This window comes from Oreochromis niloticus, linkage group LG7, assembly GCF_001858045.2.
Source record: "Oreochromis niloticus isolate F11D_XX linkage group LG7, O_niloticus_UMD_NMBU, whole genome shotgun sequence".
Lineage (NCBI taxonomy): Eukaryota > Metazoa > Chordata > Actinopteri > Cichliformes > Cichlidae > Oreochromis > Oreochromis niloticus.
The window spans coordinates 30,436,256-30,460,612 of NC_031972.2; the positions used below are offsets into that span (position 1 = coordinate 30,436,256).

Consider the following 24,357-nt stretch of genomic DNA (forward strand, 5'->3'; position numbering starts at 1 on the left):
CGCTCTGTCCTTTTCTTACATGCATACACACACGTACGGTGGAGACATATTTAACACCGCGTGACAGAAATATCTTCTTATGGAAGATCGCCACAGCACCAGAGCCTGGATGCTCTCGTCTTCCAGCGATGTAAACAAAAACAAGAAATATAGATGGCAAAGTAGGATTTTGAATATCCTACTTTGTATTTTACAAATTACTGAGCTGGCAGTGACTGCAGAGCATTCAGAGCTTCAGACAGGCATCCAGACGGGTTGCCTTAGTTTCTTTCTTATATCCATTTCTGCTGTATATTATCTGGTGTTTTCAGCACCCTGGGTTTATTCACCATCTTCTTAGCTCTCTCTCTCTGGTGATTGCAGGAAATCTAATTTGTCTTGCTTTCTTGTTACTCTCTTAAATTTTCCTGCACTTGTATTTCTGCAATAGAACTAGAATTAATATCTTGTGACAAAGGTTGGATGAAATTAGGTTAAATATTATTAATGTTGCACGAAGTCACAAAATGGGTCAAGAGAGAAATCTCACAATTTCCCTTAGAATAAGCACTTGGCAGCACTAAGGAGGGGAAAAAAACAATTTAACCAGCGACCATTTTCATGAGTGATTACTTTAAAGTCACAGTGAAACTGGTTTTAGAACGTCTTTCGCTCCTGAATGTGAGAGATTCAGATTAGAGTGGAATAATAATGGAAGGGATTTGCTGACATCATTCAGGGATTTTATTTGATTTCTTGTGGGTGCAACTTACGAGCGCACAGAGAGTGCGGTAGCACCTCTGGGCTCCCCGCATGCCATCCACGCAAGGCTAAGGGAGAAACAGACACATTTCAACTATGGCTGTTTGATCATTGGAAAAAAGGAAAAAGACAGTTTCTCATAGATGCTCTTAAAATAGTGGATTAATTAAACGTTAAAATAGAGAAATCGTATTGTTTTTATTCAAGCTGATTTTCCTAAACTTTAATTATGATTCAAATGCAATAAGTTAATGTAAACCAAATTAAACCTGCCACAGTCTTTCACTGACTGAACTTGGATTAAAGGAAAGGCAAAAAGAGAAAATTATTGCAAAACAGTCATTTCAAGATTTATAGTAATATAGGCAGATATAATATCCAATCATGGAAAAGATGTTGCTGTAAAAAAAATTTTAGGAACAGACAAGAGAGGGAATATGATACAAATACAAAAACAAGTATGTGTTCACATATTGTATAACAAAATTATCATTTTAACTTTACATGATTAGCTTAATCTAATAAAATCAGTATGAGACATCCTCTTAGGGCTTGTCACGCTTTTTTTTTTTCTATAGGATCGTGAAAACAAAGAGCTGCTGCGTTTTCTGCTCTGGAAAAAAAGCTGGCTTAAGTAGGTCAGCACTGTGTGTTTGCACAAAAGCAGTTTAGTAATATCAGATTCTCATTAAAGGGTGTGTAGTGTTTCCTTCCCGATCTTTCCATTTATTCCATTCGTTGGTTGGTCAGCTGGTTTTCGCTGACCTGCAATGCCTGATAAAAATTCTGTGCCATATCTTTGCAGATGTGGCGTTTTGTGCATTTGCCCTTGATCAAGGTATCAGCTTAGAGCTGCATTTGATCCCTGGAAGCTGCACAGCAGCTAGCTTCCAATGCTTATAATAGCTTCAGTGCAGAGAAGGAATTTCGGGTATCAGTAAAGAGTTCTTTGTATCTTCTTTCATGTTCTTGTTACTGCATTAGTAACTTTTAGCTGAGTTTCCCGCACTGACACTCCTCCTGTCAGGGGAACAGAGGTGACAGACAACTCTTTGAGGTGCATGTGCGTAGACTCCATGAGAGTCAATCAATGTTCTGCCCACACACGTCTTTAGAGATCAGTCCACCGAGACAGCATTTGTGGCGGGGAGATTTCTCAGTGGACCTCTAGCATCTTTGCTGGGTTTTTTTTCTCCTGCTTTCCTTCTTTTTTTTTTTTCCCATTTTACTCCAGTGAACTGCACTCCTGACCTCTGACCTCTGACTTTCTGTCCACTGAAGGTCATAAATCTCTTCTTCTGCTTTCCTTACAGCCATTTTGTGCCGGCTGGGGCCAGTTTAGGGTGTTGCGTAACTGCAGATGGATCTGAAGAGGCTGTGAATGGAAGGATAGCTCCTCCTTATGTCATGGAGTGTTTTTAGGTTTTGTTAAACCAGTGCTTAAGGTGTACTGAAGAGTTGGAACATAGAAACCATTTAATTTGTGGTTAGCCTCATTGTAAAGCTATTTTTTTTAATTAATATTAAGTTATTTTAATGTTTTGGTTAATGTAATCTATTGAAGTGTATAAACAAACAAAAACTCCTTGATGTTTGAAAATAAAAAACCTATGACATGGTGAGACTCTGACCATGAAGCTCTGTTTCATTTTTTTCTTTTGTGTGTTTGTTATATGGTGAAGGCTTTGCTTGCATTTCAGTGCAAGTCCTGCTGATTTGTCTGCGTGTCTCTTTAAGATCAAGCGTGTCACATTCCCTCGGGAATGATGCTGCTGTGAAGCCGAGATCCAGAGAAAAAAAATGGGTCATGTACTCATAGGTGAAAGTCCCAGAAGGGGGGAGAACCACGAGGCAAAGGGAGAAACTGTCAGCCCAAGTCGATGCTTAGGGGGGTGGAGAGTACATCAACACAATCGGCAATATCATTGACTTTAGCTCATAATACTGCTCCTTGATATGGCTAACTGTGCTCAGTTTGTCTGGGTTTATAGAGAAGACGTATGCTTTCCCTTATTTTGTACATGTTAAACATCTAAACACAATTATAAATTAGGTCAACATGCGTACAACTAATCCCACTGAGCCAAAACCAGGCTTCAGGATCTAGGTACTCAAGCATAATTACTTTTCTCATTCTCAACAATCAGATGGCTCCATAGGCCAAAGCACATGGCAACAGTGGGAAGGAAAAACTCCCCTTCCTTTAGCCTCTAAAACCTCAAGAAAAAAAACATCAAGCTACCAAACACTTATTTCTTATAGTTTTTTTTTTTCTTTGCATTTTTACCTCTGTATGATGCCGCAGAGAACAGCTATCCTTATTATGCGATGACCTCAGTCACTGAGCTCTGGCTGTAAGCACAGAAGCCCCACCCACCTATTGTTTAAACCTTCTGTTTGTGAGAGGCAACCAATCAGAAAAGTGAAAGTGATTTTAGTTCAGTCTAAAAACAAAAACATGTACGTGCAAATAAGCAACAGTATATCCAGCGGTGGTCTCTATAAAATTTGCTTATTAAAGACAGAGGGAGGAGTGAAGTCTGTGTGCATAGCACATATAAATGCAGCAGGTGTTGATCAAAACTGTGGAAAAAATAACACAAAGGTTAAAAAAAAATATGAATATTAAGCATTTAAAAGTGATTTGTATTAAAGATTACAGTCATTTCTTAAGATAACTAAGATATTAGAAACAAATGATGATAATTTCGAAAACTACAAAAAGGGTTAGGAACATTTTAGCACATCATTCGATCCACAAGGGTGCTTAATAATATAAACAAAAGATAACTGAGCCTTTACTGAAAAAGCAGAAGATTTTGGGGGGGTTTGAATTCTGTTAGTGAGGTAGGAGACCAAGAAAATGCCACAACTCTTAAAACATACAACCTGATGAGATAAACAAGTGTCTGCTGAGGTGCTGAAGATGTAATATTTTAGTAGTATTTTTATTTTTATGTCTTCACTGTATATTTAATAAAGTCTGCTTAGTCTAATTTATATTTGACTAGTTTAACAAAGAAATTCTGAACTTTCGTCCCTGCTCTGACGTGATTATATTGTATCCTGTTTAACTGGATATGAGATGAGGTGTGTGTGTGTATGTGTTTCTGTGCATGTTTGGTTGACACAGCTGCTGCTTGTGTTTGTTCAGGTCCCTTCCCTTCTTTCTGACCGGCGTGTTCCTGTTGTGCCTTTATCAGGAGGTCAGAAAGGAAGAATCCGCAGTCACGCCTCCCCCCAACTCATTTTCAGTCTTCAGTTAGAAAAGAGTGCAGTCCCTTCACTATTAACTTAACATCTCTATTTTATTGACTGTCTGGGTCATATCACTCAACATTATGAAGGATAATCCCATTAGTCATCCTTTTAATTGAAAAAATGAAACAAAACCGAAGCTAACAGAAGAGGAGATAAATTGAATTGGTATATTTGTTGTTTAGTATCTATCAACATTATAATATTTTTTTTAACAGAACATAATCCAGACAGGGTAGTGTTCTTGACTTTCCTCAGCTCCATATTCCACTGAGTAGAACCACAGAGATGTTGATTTGATAGTACAGACACTCTGTTGTACTGAGGTGACTTGTGCTGGATTCAAAAGCGAGACAGCCCTCATAGAGCCCCGTGTTAAAATGTTCTGTTTCTCAGCATTAAAAAGCATATTTATGGTCCGGTAGCAAAAATGCATTGACTTCTTTGGATCGTTAACCCCTTAGTAATAAATCTGTTGGGGTCAGTTCTTTTATTATCACTCTTCTACCTCCATACTGGACTTGAAGGGCTTCCAGGGGAGATCATCAATATACTGCCTTGCAGTTAATGTTAATCTAATATTCTGCTTGCAAACATATTCAAACCTTCACCTTCACCTTTACAAACCTCAATTCAACTGGATAAATATTAAAACGTTACCTACAAAAGCAATGACAGTAATTGGGGAAAATGCTATGAATGAAATTTAGGGCTGCCCAAAAAAGGGTTCAATGGGGGCTTCTAAACAACAAGGTTTGAGACGAATCTAAGGAAGAGATGTTCATATGGAAAGTGTAATGTTAAAGCATCGAGCTGAAGTAAAGGTTTTGTTCTGAATCGACATTAATGTTTAAGAGATCGATGGATTAAAGAATTTGGACCCTGGAAAAAAACGAAGAATAGTTAAAAATTCAATTTATCTGAATAATTGTAGCTGCTTTTATCTGAGCTCATTTATCAGAAGAAAAAGAGGAAACAGATTATCAGAGGAAAAGGGAGGACGAGTCACGGATATCCTCAGTCCTGCTTTGTTTTCTGAAGTGTCTCATCCTGTGGCCTGGAGCCGCTGCTGGATGAAACACAAGTCGACTTTTCAGGAATGAAAAGGAACCTGCTTTAAATTTGCAGCTGTTACTTGGAGTGTTTTACAGCGATTTGTCAGCAGCTCCACAGTGACTGCCCCGACTCCCCAGCTGTGTAAAAGTCACAGTTTTTTTAGGCTTTTTTAGGTTGTAGTTTGTACTCACACTGCTTCTTGGCTGACGTAGCAGCTAACAGAACAGGACAAAGGAAATGCTGGAAATAGACTGAAGCTGAGTTGGGGAATCTCTCATTTAGCAAGAATATTTCTACTATATTAAGATCATCTGTCCCACTGGAGGTCAGATACAGTTCGTCTCACTCATAGGAGGTTCAGGCTGAGCTCTGTCTGCTTCAGCTATAGTACATACGATAACTTATTCACTTTTAATCGACCTTTATTTGCATGCATTCTAGCTTTCTTTTATCGTATAATTGGTTTTATTTTCCATTTTTTTATGCTTCCATCCTGCTTCTGGCATATTTCTCAATTTTTCTGAAAAGGTCATCATCTGACTTTGAGGAGCATACTGCTTATTGTTTTCGAGGCAGCAAACACTTGCATCCCTCATCTTTTTTTTGCTCAAGCCCTTTTTAATCTGTGGTAATCCATCAGTATCTGTGTGGTCGCAGGTTTTAGCTGGGGCCGGGAGGGCTTAGCGGTTTCTATTCACTGTGATCCAACATGATGTTCAACAGTAATTCACCCTTAATGGATTTATCTTAATACGGCTGGCAGATGGTTGGCATACTGATCAAGCCAATATCAGTATTGTGGCACAAACGGGGTCATCGTGCCATAACCTCACAGTGGATACTGTCTTTCCCTTATTGGGTTTCCTCGTCTTTTTAGACACTCATCATTGAGAGAATTCATTCCACTGATGTAGATCTGTGGTGGCTACCCTTGTTGGAGGCATGAATGCATGGTGCGTGTTATTGTAATCGTAGCATTATTGGATTTTGAAATACATGTGAGTGGAATCAAACAGTTCAGGGTTCAGATATTTTAAGCTTAGTTTAATTTAGTTAACCATCCATCCATCCATTGTCTTCTGCTTATCCTTATCAGGGTTGGCAGGGAGCTGGAGCCTATCCCAGCTACCATAGGGCAAACTTCCTGTTGTTAGACATGGTTTTTACTCCAGTGATTCTCACGGTGTAAGAGTTTGACAGTCATACCCAAGGGATCTAAACAATTTCTATTAATCATAAAAATGGTCTTTTAGTAGTAAAATGTCTATGTCTATTTTTAAAGATGGGACTGATTTACTGTCATAAAACAAAAATTTTTTCTTGCTGTTTCTCCTTCTCATGTTAACTTTGGGCTGATAAACACTAAAGGCTGTGTGGTTAATCAAATGTAACTTTCAGTGATTAATAAGGCAAAAAACGTGAGATAAAATAATCATAATGCAACATTTTGAATTATTATGATGCTCTTGGTTCATCTTTCAGTGCATCCTTTCCCTAGATGCCCTTCCTGCCAGGCTGTAAGAGCTTTGCTTCAGAAACTAATATTTGCAGTTGAATTATAATGATGATGCAAAAATCCTCTGAAAAATAGTAATTTATTGAACAAAATTCAGATTTATTGAAAGTTTCCTCTGAAAAAGTCTGTGAGTTGGCTTCTTCTTTGTCTTTATCTTCTTTTAGCTGCTTGTTGTCACATTAGCACATCATCTGCCTCCATCTCACCCTATCTCTAGCATCCTCCCACATCACACCAACCCTCTGTCCTCCTTCATCCACGAACCTCCTCTGAGGTCTTCCTCTTTTACTCCTGCCTGGCAGCTCCATCTTCAGCATCCTTTGACGATCCCTCCTCTGCATATGTCCAAACCAACTCAACCTTGCATCTCTAACTTTGTCTCCAAACCGCTCAACCGGAGCTGTCCATCTAATGTACTTGTTTCTAATCTTGTCCCTCCCGGTCACTGACAAACAATAATCATAGCATCTTTAAATCTGCCACCTCCAGCTCCACCGGCTTATTGTCAGTGCTTTCCAAAATCTGTTAGTTAAGAGTTTTACATATTTGCGGTCTCAATATTGATCTAAATAATTGTGCGGCCCTGATTAGGGAACCCGTGAACCTTTCCTGCTGCTATGAAGTTTGCATGTTTAGTGAGAAACATTGCCTCCATGTTGGTTTTTGTTACTTGTTGTTATTTAATCATGTTTGTTTGAAATAAAATGAACAAAACAGTGTGGCATAAAGGTACTTGTTCCTCTAAATAAGTGTGCCTGTAGTAGAATAATGTGTAGTGTTGAAAGGAAAAAAAATTCAGCATGGCATAGTGCAAGACAGAGTTATGTGTACCCTTGAGAGAGAGAGACACACACACACACACACACACACACACACACACACACACACACACACACACACACACAGAGGTTATTCTAGCTTTCATAAGGCTAGAGGGAGAGTGCACACTGGACAGGTCATCAGTCTGTCTGAGATAAGCATAAAAGGATGGATGGGTGCTCAGATAACGAGCCCATCAGATTTCTGATGATTCTTTTTCTTTCTTTGTTTTACAGAGATTATGAACGATGTTATCAAGAAGGTGAAGAAGAAGGGAGAATGGAAGGTGAGAGGACAGCACTCTGGGTCACGTGTAGTTTTGGGCACCGATATACAACAAACAAGTTGATTAGAAAGCGTTTATATATTCTTATAAATTCTGTTTTACATAGTGTCGCAACCTTTTTTGGAAATGGGTTGTACCTGTTCATTACTTTAAAAAAGCGCGAATACAGGTATTGAGCAGTTTTCTTCAAAGAAGCATAACTGGACTTTGCGCTGAATCTGTAGCTTATGTTTCAAAATTAGACCTGAGTCAGTAAAAAAAAAAAAATGTACTGGTGAAATTTGTGGGACTAAATAGATGGTTTGCCAAACAGTGTCTTGTTCCAGCTTTACAAATGTGCAGTAAATGAATTGTTTAGCTTAAACTTGTATGTAAAGTTAATGTCTTGAGGTTAGAATATTTATTTGTCAATGTTTTTCTTTCTTTTTACAATTGCTTTACACTTTTTTGTTAGACAAACACCTATAACAAGAAGAAAATACTATTATTCATCGCTAATGGAAAAAACACTGCCTGCCTTACATGCATAGAATTATGACTTGTTGGATGTAACTGGGTTTTGACAAAAAAGGACAAAGAAAATACCGGCCCTCACTGTCTAGTATAAAATAATAACATTAATCCTATTTAATATTTAATTATATTTAATCCTATTTAATATCATAGACAGATTAAAAAAAATATCATGAGGCCTTCCAGACTCTTCGTAAACTCTTTACGGAGACACAACTAAATGTGTTCTTTTCGAGCAGCTGCACTATTTTGGCTCATTAGATGAAATGGATCCATTTCAGATGTTGCTAATTTGCTAAATGTGTCTGAGTAAAGACTGTGCAGAAATACCCAGCCAAATAATCTATTAGTCAAATATTTGAATGTCTCTAGAATCGGTCTTTATTAGTCATTTAACGGAGGCTTTTGGGCAGACCAATGGAAGGAATGATTCTCACCATCCCAGGAGATTACATTTTCAGTAGCTCTTTTTTAGATGTTGTCCAAAAAGACATTAAAAGGCAACAGTAGAAAATATAATAAAAGATAAATGGATACCAAACCTATACACAGTGTATATGTTGATGTGTAAATATGCAGATGGAAAGACGTTTTTCATCACAGTGGTGCACATTAAATAAGCCAGAACAACTAAGACACACAAAGACCTTGAAGCCTGGATGTGAATAAACCTGAGTCATCACTGCACAGTGTCTGTAAGGGATTATTTGAATAAGACTGTTTTATTGTCAGCTACATGTAATGAGAGTAATAAAAAGTAGTTACTGCCATCTTGTGTTGCTAGGCTCTGATTGTGGACCAGCTGAGCATGAGGATGTTGTCATCCTGCTGCAAGATGACAGACATCATGACAGAGGGCATCACCAGTAAGAGCCCGTCACATTTAACTATTTCTCTGCACTGAGAGGCTTATTTTGATCGTACCTGCGACTCTTTAACATGTCTGTGCCTGCTTCTGTAGTTGTGGAGGACATCATGAAACGACGAGAGCCGCTGCCGAGCCTGGAGGCCATTTATCTGATAACACCCACAGAGAAGGTAGGGATACCCCTTCTTTTACAACGTAGATACATAAAGAGGCACGTCTCTGGCAACAGGTATGCACTTTTAGAAGAGAGATCAGACAAGCCGTCATATTCTCAGGCAGCTGTTGACTTAGTCAAGAAAGATCGCACATGCTTCTTAGTTTCCATGATCTATCTTTACATCCAAATTTCTTTTATTTGTTGAAAGTTGTACAGAGTTTACAGTCTACCTCGAGATGAATGTTGCAGACCACGAGAGAGAGAGAGGCTTCAGAGCTTGGTCATTAGGGAGGGACTCAGAGTAACGGTTATCCCTCCATATTGAAAGGTGTTAAGGTAGTTCTGGTATCTGATTAGGATGCTCCTGAATACCAAGCGTTAGTGCCCAGAGCAGCTCTGGGACATTCTGGAGAGATTATGAGTCTTACCTGACTGATGTTCCCTTGGAAGAAGTAGAGGTGGTGGCTGGGAGAAGGGAGTTGTAGGCATCTTGGCGCAGACTGCTGCCCCTGCAACCCGAACTGGGATAATTGGAATCAGAGTCAGAATCGGCATACTTTAGCAGCGATAGATGGATGGATTTTTCTTAGAGAGAAAAAAAAGGTGAAACATCTTCAAGAAACTTAAAGAAGTCCAGTCGCTTTTCTTTCCAAGCTCCTTAGATTCATGAATTTTACTCTTCTACTTTTACACTAAAGTAACTTCACAAATTAACAAATGGTTTGGGTAAATGAAAGTGAATATTCAAAATGTAACACGTGGTAGGGTTCTCCAAGTCAGGAAGGCCAGAGCACTGCGGACTCTTGGGACGCTGGAGAATGTAAACGCAGCTCATGGTTTGAAAGGGAAAGACTCACACTCACTAACATCCACTTGCAGCTTGACTAGCTACCAAAATATTGATCAGAGAAGCTCACATTACAAAATGCACATATTGTAAGGATTGTCCTTGCTTCATGTTATCTTGAAGATTAAAATACAGAACTTTCATCGCAACACATTTAACCTGTTTCTCTCTCTTCAGTCTGTCCACACCCTCATTGCAGACTTCAAAGACCCTCATTCATCCAAATACAAGGCAGCCCATGTTTTCTTCACTGACTGTGAGTACACACAAGGACTTTACAGACAACCTTCTATTTGATGTAGTGTTGATGCTGCTAAATGAGACTGTTTTGGATGTTGAAGGTTTTTTTAATTGTTGTAACTTTTTCTTTTATAGATACGAATACGAATGCTCTCATTGATGTTGTTAGAACATCTAATCCCACAGTTCCCTCAAAGTTCTTATAGTCACCTGTTGTTTTCTTGTTTTGAAACTCATGCGAGCCGGTTTTATTAGGTCAAGTAAGACAGGATCTTTTTGTGCTAATAATCAAATATTCCCCTAATTTATAGTGGTTTGTAGAAAAATTAAAACTATACAAAAGTAGTTATTTTTCTTTAAATATGCTTTATCCCTGCACTATTACAGCAGGTTACAGCTTCATAATAAGAGATTGAGTGGCTATGATGTTCCCTTTAACAGAAACATCTTGGCCTTAGAAGTATCTTTATAGTGGAAGAATCTAAAGCTGCATCATGTTAAATGAAGGACGAGCTTCCATTGAGCACTCTGTCAAAGTAATATGAAAAAGTTTAGTCAAAGATCATCTTTTAGAGACATCATAGGTCGACTCAAACTCTGGTGTTTAAGTGTATTTGTCTGTGAATGTGACTGAAACTAAGCATCATTTGATATTTTCCAGCCTGCCCCGATCCTCTCTTTAATGAGCTGGTGAAGAGCCGGGCTTCCAAAGTCGTCAAGACTCTGACGGAGATCAACATCGCCTTCTTGCCCTACGAGTCTCAGGTAAAAATACTGTGCAGCCCTGCATGGTCATGGTGCATAATGAAATGCAGAAATGAAGAAAATGTCCTCAAAGCATGTTTAATCTCTATAAAAGATTCTGCATATGAATACGCATAATCAGTAGGAAAGTTGTGCCCACTTGTTAAATGATGATAACCCTGAAGTTCAACTGTGTCCTGCATTGGATGAGCCTCTTGTCTTGAATAGACACAATCACATCAATAAGTATTAAGACATCATTCTCTGCTCCTCCAGGATACAGACAGCTCATCAGGAGCTTTTCATAGCAAGTAATTCAAATGTTGCAGCAAGATATTGATGACTGACCTCGTGTTGTGATGTGATCATCTCAGATGTTCACTTGGCTGAAGTTTTGTCCATTTCTGGTGACTTCTTGGTGCAATATGACAGCATTTCTCTGTGCTTGTCCCTGACTGGCCTTTTAAGAACCCTCCTCCGACATCTTCTCTATGCTAATGTGTTTAAAGTAACCTATCCATAGCTCTGTCGCTAACCATGAGGCAGCAGATTACAATATATCATGTAGCTTCACTAACCCTAAAAATGTTGATGGCATCATCATCAAAATATTATCTTAAGATACTTTAATGGATGCCTGGATGTTAAACTTTATTGTAACACCCGGGAGAACAGTCACACTGATCAGTTTATTGGAGGTGAAGCAGTTTGGATGGTTTCTTGTATCTTCTGTGCTTGTATGCTTTTGGGAACTAAAAGAGCATTTTTGACATGAAAATGACTAATGAAGTGAGATTTAACATGCAGTCTGACCAGCCACATCTGAGCGTGCTGTTCAGGTAACAAAGTCCATGTGATGGGCAAAAGAAAATAAATCCTGCTGTCTGATTGGAGTTTAGCATTTTAAAGCGCATCTGCATTTTCAAACACTGACAACTGTGCAGAACTAAAACTTCCACTTAAAGTCCATAAATATGCCTTATTGTCCTTAACTATTGGCTAAAACACCAGAGCCAGTGGTTTTGGTCCAACATAGTTAATGAAGCTTTTTGTTCACCATTTATAGAGATGGTTCTGGGAGTCTGCATCTATTAACACCTACATGTAGGACTGGAAATCAGGCTTTTGAAAAGGGATTGAAATCTGCAGTGACTGAGGTTATAATAAAAGAAATTACGCAAAAGATGAATTTAGATCAAGTTTTGTGCCATTAATGCCTTCCAATGCTATTACTCAGCACACTTTTCTACACAAAGCTGGAAATGACTGAAACCCAGTTGAGCTTTATTGTCTGTTAGTGACAACAGAGAGAGAAGGAGAGGGAGAAAGATCCAGAGATGGAAAGCTTGAGCAAGAGCAGCTGCAGAGATCGATTAAGACAGGTGGGAGGAGAGAAATGCTGCAAAGGATGTGGACAGGAATAGTAACAGCGAGGTTATTGGTCGTAAGAGTTAAGGGTGGCTAAAGAGAGGCAGACCGAGAGGAGAGAGAAATGCACTCAGGTGGAGACTCGGCACAAAGCTGCTGACTCACCAGACTCTCTGTTTACAGCCAGACTGTTCCAGAAAGACTCACATTTATCACACTGATTTCTCTCCCTCCCACCTGCTTCCCCACCCTTTGCTCAATTTAAAAAAATGCTGCCTCCATCTTGTCTTCTTCCCTGCCTCTGTCTGTTTTCAAGATTTTTTTTTAAACTCGCGTGCACTTTCTTATCTTGCTGCTGTCCAAGTGTTTTTTCCCTCTTATTTGCATTTACTCCATCCTTTTCTCCAACCATTCCCCCCCCCCATCTTTCCCTCCAGCAACCACCCCTCTATTTACTGCATCTCTCTCTTTCTGTCTGTCCTTTGCTCTCACAATCTAAAGATGCTTCTTGGCCCACAATGCTTTGCTTCCCTCTTGTCTGCTATGATTAATTCAGAGTCAGTGGTTTTCTGCTTCAGGCAAAAATGCTGCCTCATAGTCCCGCCCACAGACTTGCTCAATTGGGCGAGTCACATCCACACAGTGGGCTGGAGCCAATGGTGGCCGTTCTGAGGCAGGGACCCTTCTGCAGCGCAGGAGTGTGGTCATGTGACTGTGGACAGATGGGTTGGGAGAAGGGAGTGGTAGTGATGCAGGAGAGGAGAAAAGAGAGGAGGAAGAGGATAGAAATGAAAAGAAACAGAGGGAGGAGGTGAAATAATGAAACAGTAAAAGACAAAAGAGGGGGTGTAGAGATGATATGGGGAAGATCGAGTCGAGAAGACATTAAAGTGCAGGGGGATGAAATGGTAGAGACTGAAAAAAGAGAGGAGAGAAAACATGAAAACCGAGATCAAACAGTCCATTTGTGTAACAGCTGAAACGCTTAGAACACATGCAGATGTTAAAAGCCTTGCGTCCTTTCTCCCTCTCTGTCTTGGAAATGCAGTTCAGTTTAATGCTTCTCACAGAAGTTGTTTCTGGAGAAGCTTAGCATGAAGAAACACAGATGCTTTTCCTCGCTGCTCTCTCTCTCTTGCACACATCATCACTGGGAGATGTGAGGGAGAGATGCCCGGGAGGGAAGACACACTTAGGTGTGAAGAAAAAAAAATCACCTTATGCACATGAGGAAAAAAGTAAATCAGATAAATTAGTTCAAGAAGCTAGAAACACTCATGTCAGCACAGTTAGCTGAAGAAAAAAATTACATTTCCTTGTATTTGTGTGTGCAGGTGTATTCTCTGGACAATCCAGATGCCTTTCACAGTTTCTACAGCCCTCATAAGACCCAGCTGAAGAACCCAGTGATGGAGAGGCTGGCTGAGCAGCTGGCGACGCTCTGTGCCACCCTGAAAGAGTATCCTGCTGTCAGATACCGAGGGTGAGCAAACAGGGGGCGTTGCAGTGCAGTACAGACTGCTTCCGCGGTTGTAAAACTTAAAATGTCTTTACATCTGTCGTGCTTTGTTTTTGCTTTATTTATCTTCCCTCCCGCTTTCCCGTGTCTGACAGGGAGTACAAGGACAACGCCACCCTGGCCCAGCTGGTTCAGGACAAACTTGATGCGTACAAGGCTGATGACCCCACCATGGGAGAGGTGAGCTCACGAGAAATCAAATTGTTGTCACTTTAAATATCCTGCTTATTATTGTTTTCACTTAGCACATCATATTCTCGTTGTTCTAACCTGTATCAGGGCTGTCCATGAGATCAGGTTACAGCTTAACTTGATCTCCATTTGCTGTAATCAGTAAAACCACTGCACTAAAATATCCTCTCCAGCCTTTACTCTTTAAAGAAGAGCGTTCTGAAAATCTGAAAGATTTAAAAGTAGAACTAAAACCTTCATGTGTAGATTTTTTGTTATTGAATAATACAATAATACAAGCTGTATCAAAAAGAATCATCTTTTTAAATTAATGGACAAAGAAGGTTTTAAAACACATGGCTGAATATAAAGGTTTACACACAAACGGATATAATATAAATATGGATATAAAAAGTGCCATGCTTCTGAATGCGAAATAATCATGCATGTAGTTGCAGTTGCACAGCTGAATTCTACACGAGACCTGATGCGTGATTATCTAATTGTTGTGCGTCTCCCTCTGTAGGGTCCGGATAAGGCTCGCTCACAGCTGATCATTCTGGATAGGGGATTTGACCCTGTCTCACCCGTCCTGCACGAGCTCACCTTTCAGGCTATGGGCTACGACCTGCTGCCCATTGAAAATGACGTCTACAAGTATTAGCAAACACTGCTGTTTAAATTTGACTTGAGCATCATTTGCTTTTATGGGCAATTTGGCCATTTCTGTTTGGTTGATTCTTCTCCAGATATGAGACCAGCGGCATCGGAGACTCACGTGAGAAAGAGGTCCTTCTGCATGAAGACGATGACCTGTGGGTGAGCCTGAGACACAAACACATAGCCGAGGTGTCCCAGTGAGTACTTTTCATTCTTTTCTTTATTTTCCACTCAGGCTTTTGATATCAAATTAAATAATTCTCATATGTTATTGTCTTCTTGTCACTAGGGAAGTGACACGCCAGCTGAAAGACTTTTCTTCCAGCAAGAGGATGAACACCGGAGAGAAGGTAAAGGCGACTCTGTGGAGGGAGGTGATGCTCTGAGTATGAATGTAAAGTTTTGTGAAAACATTAGGGGTGTTCTGTGGTTTACGTCATCGCTGCTTTATTGGACATTAATTGTGTAACTTAGTGTTGTTTTTGTTTCAACAGACCACGATGAGGGATCTCTCCCAGATGCTGAAGAAGATGCCTCAGTATCAGAAGGAGCTCAGCAAGGTTTGTGTGTTTTTTGAGTCTGTGCATGCTTTTCTTTGTGTGTGTGTGTGTGTGTGTGTGTGTGTGTGTGTGTGTGTGTGTGTGTGTGTGTGTGTGAGGGTATACGCTGACCTGTTTTGTCTTTTTCAGTACTCCACTCACCTGCAGCTGGCTGAGGATTGCATGAAGCATTACCAGGGAACAGTGGACAAACTGTGCCGTGTGGAACAGGTGAGACGGAAGCAGAAAGAGGGGATGAGGAGAGAAAACCAGAGGGAATAGGAGGGGGAAGTAGCAGAGGCGAGGACAAAGAGCACAGTGCAGCGATCAGGGTTTTAAAGTAAGACGTTACAAACGAGAGGTTTTCTGTTGCAGGATCTGGCTATGGGCACAGATGCTGAGGGAGAGAAGATCAAAGATCCCATGAGGGCCATTGTGCCCATCCTGCTGGATGCCAATGTCAGCACATATGACAAGATCCGCATCATCCTGCTTTACATTTTCCTTAAGAACGGTAAGCGACAGACTGAATATAAAATCAAATCAAAATAAGACAGAAATATTTCTTTACTTTTTAGTAAACCGTTTATATAAATCTAAGTTAGTACTATTATTATTGTCTTAAACATTTTTATACATCTGTATAAATTGCCGTTGCTTTAGCTGATGTTTGAATTTTGAATCTAAGGGAAGTAGAGTACGCTCATTCTTGTGTGTTATTTAATGTGAGTGAATGCCCATGAAAATGTGGCGTTATTAAATATTTTTTATTATCATTTAACATTTAAAATACAAAAGAAAAATGAATGCAACTTCTGGATACTAAAACAATGTTATGGGTTGTTTTATTGAAGCAACATGCAGGAACTTGGTGATATCAAAACAAACAATCTTTGTTTTATAAATCTTGTTAATATTTTGTGTATATTTGTGTGCTTAGGCATTACGGAGGAGAACCTCAACAAGCTGATCCAGCATGCTCAGATTCCCCCTGAAGACAGTGAGATCATCACCAACATGGGTCACCTGGGCGTCCCCATCATCACAGATGTAAGCGTCTCCGTATTATCAGCTTACTCATCCTTTCCTAATTCCTTGTGTTATAAACTAAATTTTGAATGCTTTCCTTAAATTCATTGTTAATTCATTGTATTGTAGTTTTTTCCTTTTAATATTAACTCCAACAGACTGTAATGGAAATTTGCTATTATGTAATCTGTCACAGCAGAAGGCTTCCCATCAAAGAAGCTGTCTGTGTATTTTCACTCTAAAGCACAAACTGTGTGATGTTTTTCATTTGGACAGTTTGACCCTTGGACACAAAAGCCTAAGATGCTGGAAGTCAAACTACTTCACACTTCATAGATGTTGGGTGAAATAAAGCAGGCTAACATAGAATTATTTAAATATTGTATTTAGGCTTTTCTTTATTTACATTCAATTGTTAATTTGGTTACTTATATAATTGGTGGATGAGTGTGTATCATTGTATCTCTATCTGTATCACTGACCATTAACCAACGCAGAAATCACAACATGCCACATTTTAGGGACATCTCAAATGTAATTTCGTATGTTGTCACATTTTGAATCCAGGTTATTTCCACTGTACTGCAGCACTGTTTGATGGGGCTTCAGGCGGTACACTTTTCAATAGGTGTTTGACACTGTCAGGGTTGCTCCTTATCTTCAAACCTGTTTTTGATTTTCATGGAAGAGATCTCAAGGTGTCGTCAGTCGTTTGGGAGTGGCGGGCTGCCTCATGGAAGGGAATTCAAGTATCTTGAGCTCTTATGCAGGAATGTGGGAAGGTGGAATGTGAGTTGGTGCTGTGTCAGCAGTAATGGGGCTTTGCAGTGTCCTGCTGTGGTGAGAGATCCAACCCTCAGCTGTGGTCATGAAGTATGGGTAATGATTGAAAGAGTAAGATTGTGAATTGAGTTTCCTCCACTGGGTGACTGAGATGAGCCTTAGAGAGAAGCTGAGAAGCTCAGACCTCAAGAGGGATTGTGGAGCAGAGCCTGTGCTCTGTGTCACATGTGTGTTCCAAGAAACTGGTTGAGGAGGTTTGGGCCTGGTTAGGATGCCTCCTGGGCGTTTGGTGGACACGCCCAACCGATAGACCCAGAACACACTGGAAAAAATATATATCTTGTTTGTTCTCTGAATGCCTTGAGATCCCCTAGGAGGAACTGGAAAGTGTGGCTCGGGAGAAGGTTGTCTGGAATAGCCTGCTTAGTCTGCTGCTACTGCTGGTGTGTGTGTTGGCTTATTGCTTAAAGGGGCTATAATGCTGTCACTACTTTATGTCAGATAAATGCTACCTAAAGGGTGGATTCTCATAATAAACATGGCTAAAGTTTTAATGAGGTGTACAAGGAATCCCTCATAGCTCAGGGTTCAGACTAGGGATGGGTATCGTTTTTAGCAGTCTCTTTTTTTTCTGCAAAATGATAACCAAGTTAGCCTTTTCTGTTGATACAACATACCTCCTTTGGTTGGAACCGGTGCTTAAACAATGGAAAACACAAACTTTGTCCTAAAACCTCTCATGTTTAGCTGTTTTTTTTGTAAAAAGATAACAATGTTAGCCTTTTCTGCAGCTATAGGGCACATATGGTATCACTCTATCAAACAAGAAGACAGCCGCATGTAACTACGACGGTGTTTGCTAGTTCACCTTACATGCATTAATTTAATAACGTGGTTAGCCTACTCAACGTAAATTACACACGAACAACATTAAGCTACTCGCCCAGAGATGAACGGCTGCTGCTGCCATCATCATCCGTCATCATTTCTGCTACGCTGACAGGGCTAGGGGCCAGGACTCTACTCTTCGGGTTCTTGGGGGATGTTGCTAACTCCGGGTCCGATAACAGGCACCACACCCGCAGTAGATGTGCACGGTGTGAGGTCTGGCAGCAAGCTATCAAATACGGTGCATTTCTTGGCTTTTAAAAAAACGCTATGCGTCACCAGGTGTTTCATCCGATTCGAGGTGTTACCTCCTTTGCACAGTATCACCTTAAAGCACTTGTTGCAGGCTGCTGAGTTTGCATCTTTTGCTGTGAAGTACAGCCAGACTTTTGACCGTTTCGCCTTGGGCATTTTTAATCTGTAGCTCTGCTCTAAAAGAACGTACGTACCTGGGCCCGCCTACTATCCTTGGAAAGGTAAAATGATTGGCTAGAATCCAAAGTGTATGACATCTCAAGAAAAAATAAAGCACCGAAATGTGCGCTGTTTTTCGGTCTGGTTACTACCGTTTATGTCAAAACCGGTGCCATGATGGCACCGGACACCGGTACCCATCCCTAGTTCAGACTGCTTTAAACACTCAGTTCCAGCCAGTTTTTCTACTCCTTGCTGTTCAGCAGATGAGAGCAGATATTCCTAATATGGTCACCTCAAGCACAAAGTTTCAGTTCTGAGCACAGAAGCCTCACCAACCTGCTATTTAAGCTCTATTTATGTGGGGGTAGCCAATCAGATGAAAGCTGCCTTTAAATGAAGACATTTTAAGATAAGTGCAGATTATTTTGACCTGTGACTCATGCAAAGCTACTCTAATACAATCCAAGAATAAAGCTACTAGTTACCCTTTCGTTACTCTGAATATGTAAACGCACTACCTTGGAGATCTGTTTACATCAGCTCTGAGAGAAAATGAAAGATGACTCGTGTATTTACACAGATAAATAACCTAATCTGTAGCATCAGGACATTAAGCTTTCATTATCTATGTCTAGCAGATCAGTTTGTGCTGTTTTTAATGAGTGCTCAAGGAGAGCGTCTTTTATTTCCACTTCCACTTCATCATATATTCTTTCTTGTCTCAGTCCACCCTCCGCAGAGGGAAAAAGGTCGACAGAAAGGAGCGTGTGAGTGAGCAGACCTATCAGCTGTCCCGCTGGACACCGCTGATCAAGGACATCATGGAGGTGTGTTTCTAGGAATTCTATTTTATTATGTGTTAAGAAAACTAAAGAGCTTTATTTAACCTGCTGTCTGGCAGATGCATTGAAGTGTCTTAGTATTTTAGTTTCAAAAACATCTCAACTGTAGATGCAGTTATTCATTTTCCCTCAAGTACTCCTAACTTATGTATTCAAAAGTAGCTGTTACTTACTTTTCACTTCTCATACACCCACAACAGTCTCAGTCAAACATCAGCTTTTCCTGCCTAGTTGTCATCTACTATATTTAGCCCCTTTATTCGTGCAGTGGACCTCTGCAGTGGAAGTTGCTAAGAGATGTGAATTTGCCTATTTCAAGTGTGTGTGTGTGTGTGAGAAAGAGAGAGAGAGAAAGAGACAATATTGCTAACAAGGATATGTTTTATTTTTGTTCTTTTTTGTTCTCTTGCAGGATGCTATTGACGATAAACTGGACACCAAGCACTATCCTTACATCTCTACCCGCTCCTCTGCGTCCTTCAGCACCACTGCAGTCAGGTACGTACACACACACACATGCATTTTCAAACAGCATAGCATCTCATCTCATGGTTGTAGCATTTTCAAATTATGAAGAGAGAAATGGAGGTGTTGTATCAGTAGTAATTTGGGATGGAAGATGAGTCTGATGGGACTGAGGAGAAACAAGAACAGGGATGTGCTGCTGCTGCTGCTGCTGCTGCTTTACCTTAATATGGAGGAAACAACCATTTCTTGCAGTTACTTCCTGATTATATTATTTCACAACCCTGGATTTGTAGAAAATGGTATAAATTCAGCAATACCTCCTTATACTCTGGTCCAGTCTGTGTGGATGGTGCTTATCCTGCATCCTCTCTTGCCTCTTTTACTGTCCCTGCCCCACAGCTGCACACACACCCAGCATCAAGTACCTTGTTGTGGGTACAATTAAATAAAAGCTGTTACGTTAATAAAGTACTTGCAGGTGAAATTTTAATTCATCTTGATTATTTGGTTTTTAAAATAAATTGGCTATGTGTGATGTGATGTAGGTACAAACCCAGCCACCTGTCTGCAGCTCATTCCCTTCCTTCGCTCTAAAACCTCAACTCCTGTTTTTCTTATTCTAGCCAGTAATATAATCCTCTCACTGTGTTCTTCTCAGTCTGGTCAGGTTCCTGCCTGCAGTGGAAAATCTCTAAAATTTCACTGTATTGCATGAGGTGGTGCACAGAAACTGTTAGCACATGGATGGCAAACAGGAAGAAGCATATGCTGTGTTAACAAAAAACACACTGAACAATACATGATTATAAAAACCTCATGGCAGAATTATTTACCTATCCTGATATGAAATACATGTAGCTGTCTGTACTTTGAAAGCTTTCATTGATTCACTACAAGATGCAGGTAGATGTCACTGAACAGGAGCTGTGGGAGAGAAGTTGCCACTTTGAAGGATTTAAATAAAGCTGCTGAGCAGAATATGGATCCCAAGATTTGTAGTTTCTATTCATATCTTTGTTTTTCCTCCATGAATAGATGATCCGAGTAGTCTTTCCTCGAGACAAGTGAAACAACTTTTGTCCCAGAGTATTACCGACTGTCCACTATTAGTCGTCATGGTGGAGTAATGTTTTACCTGGGTACTACTGGTATTACTGGTTTGCCAGGGTAGTTAGTCGGTTATGCGACTGAACTATGATTAACATAACTCCAAATAAGTATAGATTGAAGATTGAGTTGTTTCTGTCTCATTATTGTAACATACTTACCTTCAGTTAAGACACTATTTTGAAAAAAACAAAACAAACAAAAAAGCCCCCCAAACATTAAGCCCACAGGGGAGGAAGGACAGTATTAAATTCATTTTTGATGTAAATGAAAATAATATTTCCAGAAAGCTAATATCTAGGATTTACCTAATCTTATAATTGAACAGAAGTCTCTTCCGATGTATGTTAAATCAAGCTGGGAGAAAGGAGCAAACATAGAGCTATCAGAAGAGGACTGGATAAACACATGTAGAGCACACTCTACCACCTCAAGCTCTGGTTTGTGGATGCCAAGGTTTTTTTGTCCAAAAACATAAAATAGAGTAAAATACCTAAAAATGGGCAGTGTTGGCGAATGTGTGGTAATATATGTGCAGATCGTGTTCATATTTTCTGGGATTTTTTTCTTACTGGTTGGATGTTTTAGCAGAGATAAAGACATATTTGTGTTATTTATTAGAGGAATGTGCCACAAGACAGATACTTGTTACAGATATGATTAAGTGCAAGTAAGAAAGCAGTAACTAAGAAGTGGTTAAATAAAGAATCTTCAACAACCCCTGAGAGCATAAAAACAGTTCATGAAATCTGTGAAATGGAACAGTTGACCTTTTTCTAGGACAATTGTGACTGTAAGGTTTGAAAAGTACTGGGGAAAATGGATAAACTACCAATCTGTGAGATGAAACTTTGGATTCCCCTGCTTCCTGGAGAGCTATATCTATGGATTAGACTCATGAAGACCTTCTGAGTATTAAAAAAGAAAGGAGCAGGATTAAATAAACATGGTGGACACAAATGAACTGCTCTCCCTTTGCATAAGGATGGGATCCACTCAGTTATAGGTTCTGTTGGTATTTTTACTATGGGATTAATACTTAAAAGTGACTGATGGCCTTGTCCTTTTGCTGTGTGAATTATTTCTTGTCTTTTTTTCTCTTTTTGTACATTTTCACAAAAATAAAGTAACGGAAGAATTTATTAATACTGTACTTTCATTTAATGTTTTCCGGCAGTGCTCGGTACGGCCACTGGCACAAGAACAAGACACCCGGAGAGTACCGCACTGGGCCACGTGTCATGGTATTCATCATCGGCGGCGTGTCTTTCAGCGAAATGCGCTGTGCCTATGAGGTCACACAGGCCAATGGGAAGTGGGAAGCCATCATTGGTGAGTAGTGTTGCAGAGGGTAGTGTAGGCTGTTGGGGTGGGTAGTTAGAGACACATCCATCGCCTTGAAAACAAAGTGGGTGTGACTCTGAGTGGGCATGTTTTCACGAAAGGTGGGAAAAGCTGCGTCCTAATTCAGATTAAAGAGAGGCTGAAGATTCAGTGTGTGTTCTTTGATGGGCACAGATGACTTGTGACCTTGGACGTCGCTAAAAAACATTAAAGATGGGCAGGCGGAGAAACATGAAGGAAGTCTAAAGTATAGAGGGAAATCTGACTTTCTGCGAGTTTGGAATAGACTAATAAAAGTAGTTTTCTGAAACATTAAATGCACTTTCATATTTTGGGCTTCATTTCAGTATTTTTGACTTTTTTTCACCCTTTGGAAACAAAATGAAAATTTAGAAATATAGGCTCAAGTTTTATAAACGCAACAGACCTCATTTCATCACACACATACAGGGCGGCATACATCCCACGTCACACATTGCTGTCACAGCAATTTCCCATCGACAGGTTTACAGTGCAGCAGCTTTTTTTGCAGGATGCAATTACAGATAGCAGGAAGATTATTGTGTGCAGCATTTTGTGTTAAAGTAGCCCTTTGTGTCATGTTCCTGTGTACTGTTTATTTGATGTCCTGAAGCTTTGCCAGCCAGTCTGTGTTATAACGTTATGTTAACTGAAAGTGTCTTTTGTTGTGCTCTGCTTCTGCTGTTGTCTTTAAAAACAACTGTTGTCTTTAAATTGCAGCCACGCCATGTCTTTCTCTGTGTCTGTGTTCCCAGTTTATTTCTGTTTGTGCAACTTGGTGTGAGTGTGTGTGTGTGTGCGTGTATGTGTGTGCTCTGTATGACAGGTTGCTTGTTTTTTGATCCTTTTGTTTTCTGGAGAGAGCGAGTGAAGGAAGGGCGGGGGCATGGCATGTGCTGTGAGACGAGTGGTGAAGCCACTTCTGTTCCTCCACAGGTTCCACCCACATGCTCACCCCCACCAAATTCTTAAAGGACCTGCAGCATCCCGACTTCCGAGAGTCCACTAGGGTGTCCTTTGAGGACCCTGACCCCTCAGCCGAGTGAGGCAGAGACAGATTGGGAGGGAGGGAGAGAGAAATCACACAGAAAAAAGTAAAGGCAGCCGTGCAAAGAAGCCCTTTCTGAACCTTCACAGCACAAGGGCTTTCTTCCTTGTTCCTTCTTTTTTGAACACTCAGTACTGTTTTATGTAACTCCACCCTCCTCCTCCCCACTTCCTCAGGGATGGATGCCCCCGACATTTCCTCACTGCATGGACTGCTCCATCAGACTCCCTATGTATCAGTAACTCAACCGCGACTCCGTCATGTGTTTCAGACTGAAACCATAAGTCCAAACAGGTGTATTCTCGCAAAGTCTCTCAGCTTATCCACAAATCCAGTGCAATAAACATATAACATTTCAACTATTTAAATTAACTGTAAGATTTGTTGGAGCAGTCTTAGCTCACATCCTCACAACGCTGATGTGATGATGGCATGCGTATCACACTTCCTGTATCCTGAACTCTGTGCTGATCAGCGGCCATGCCTGAGGAGGTCGTGAACCCATCCCTGCTGCCTCCTCCCATCATCTCTGCAGGGTGGATTAAATCGCCCCGTGATGGCCGCCCAAAGGCCCTTTGATCTTGTTTAAAACTCACTCCAGATTTAATCTGCCCCAACATCTTTATCAGTTCCTATGATTTATTTTTATAATTTGCCCTTTACATACAGAAAACAAACACCTTTTTTTGTTACTGGTTCCAGATTGGTCCTTGAGTTGATGTTGGGTTTCAGAGACACACTTTATCATTTCTTCTCTGTTTTTTTTAAAATCCTTGTGTATTTTTTTTTCTTTGTTTTGACCGCCTGACTTTGTCCACTCAGCTCACCATCACATGCTCACATGGCTCATGACCTGTCTGCAGAGGGTGCTGGACTTTAGCGAATGTTGTCATGATGATGGAGATCTGCTGACAAGCAGGGCAGCTGGGTGACAGATAGGAAACCAAGCAACCCAAAATAAGTTCATATGCATTCATATGAATATTTGCCTTCTGTATTACCGTCACAACTCCTCTGTGCGGACAGTCTGAGAATGTAGCATTGTTCCACCTGATATGCTTTAGCAACCCACCTAAAAAAAAAAAAGACAGAGAGAGAGATCCCAAAA

General features: G+C 40.3%; 2 protein-coding genes across 5 annotated transcripts in view; one reads left to right on the forward strand and one right to left on the reverse strand.

The window, feature by feature from the left end:
- niban2a (niban apoptosis regulator 2a) overlaps positions 1-12,589 on the reverse strand; it is a 51,793-nt gene extending 39,204 nt beyond the window's left edge. Inside the window, exons 1-2 of one of the 3 annotated variants that reach the window (XM_025909307.1) lie at positions 12,579-12,589; positions 9,643-9,735 (exon numbers count right to left, since the gene is read on the reverse strand). In XM_025909307.1, the coding sequence (XP_025765092.1) occupies positions 9,643-9,703 (61 nt within the window). In that variant the 5' untranslated portion in view covers positions 9,704-9,735; positions 12,579-12,589. Of the gene's footprint in view, positions 1-9,642; positions 9,785-11,393; positions 12,203-12,578 lie in introns of those variants that run through there. The other 2 variants (XM_025909306.1, XM_025909305.1) reach the window with 2 other exon arrangements.
- stxbp1a (syntaxin binding protein 1a) overlaps positions 1-24,357 on the forward strand; it is a 36,318-nt gene that overhangs the window by 5,344 nt on the left and 6,617 nt on the right. The window contains exons 2-19 of one of the 2 annotated variants that reach the window (XM_005470428.4): positions 7,627-7,676; positions 8,974-9,055; positions 9,151-9,227; positions 10,239-10,317; positions 10,963-11,066; positions 13,748-13,896; positions 14,028-14,112; positions 14,630-14,760; positions 14,853-14,960; positions 15,053-15,113; positions 15,258-15,323; positions 15,453-15,533; positions 15,678-15,816; positions 16,243-16,352; positions 19,145-19,246; positions 19,674-19,759; positions 22,014-22,168; positions 23,138-23,295. In XM_005470428.4, coding sequence (XP_005470485.1) covers positions 7,627-7,676; positions 8,974-9,055; positions 9,151-9,227; positions 10,239-10,317; positions 10,963-11,066; positions 13,748-13,896; positions 14,028-14,112; positions 14,630-14,760; positions 14,853-14,960; positions 15,053-15,113; positions 15,258-15,323; positions 15,453-15,533; positions 15,678-15,816; positions 16,243-16,352; positions 19,145-19,246; positions 19,674-19,759; positions 22,014-22,168; positions 23,138-23,247 — 1,775 coding nt within the window. In that variant the 3' untranslated portion in view covers positions 23,248-23,295. The remainder of the gene's footprint in view (positions 1-7,626; positions 7,677-8,973; positions 9,056-9,150; positions 9,228-10,238; positions 10,318-10,962; positions 11,067-13,747; positions 13,897-14,027; positions 14,113-14,629; positions 14,761-14,852; positions 14,961-15,052; positions 15,114-15,257; positions 15,324-15,452; positions 15,534-15,677; positions 15,817-16,242; positions 16,353-19,144; positions 19,247-19,673; positions 19,760-22,013; positions 22,169-23,137; positions 23,296-24,357) is intronic. The other variant, XM_003440090.5, reaches the window with a different exon arrangement.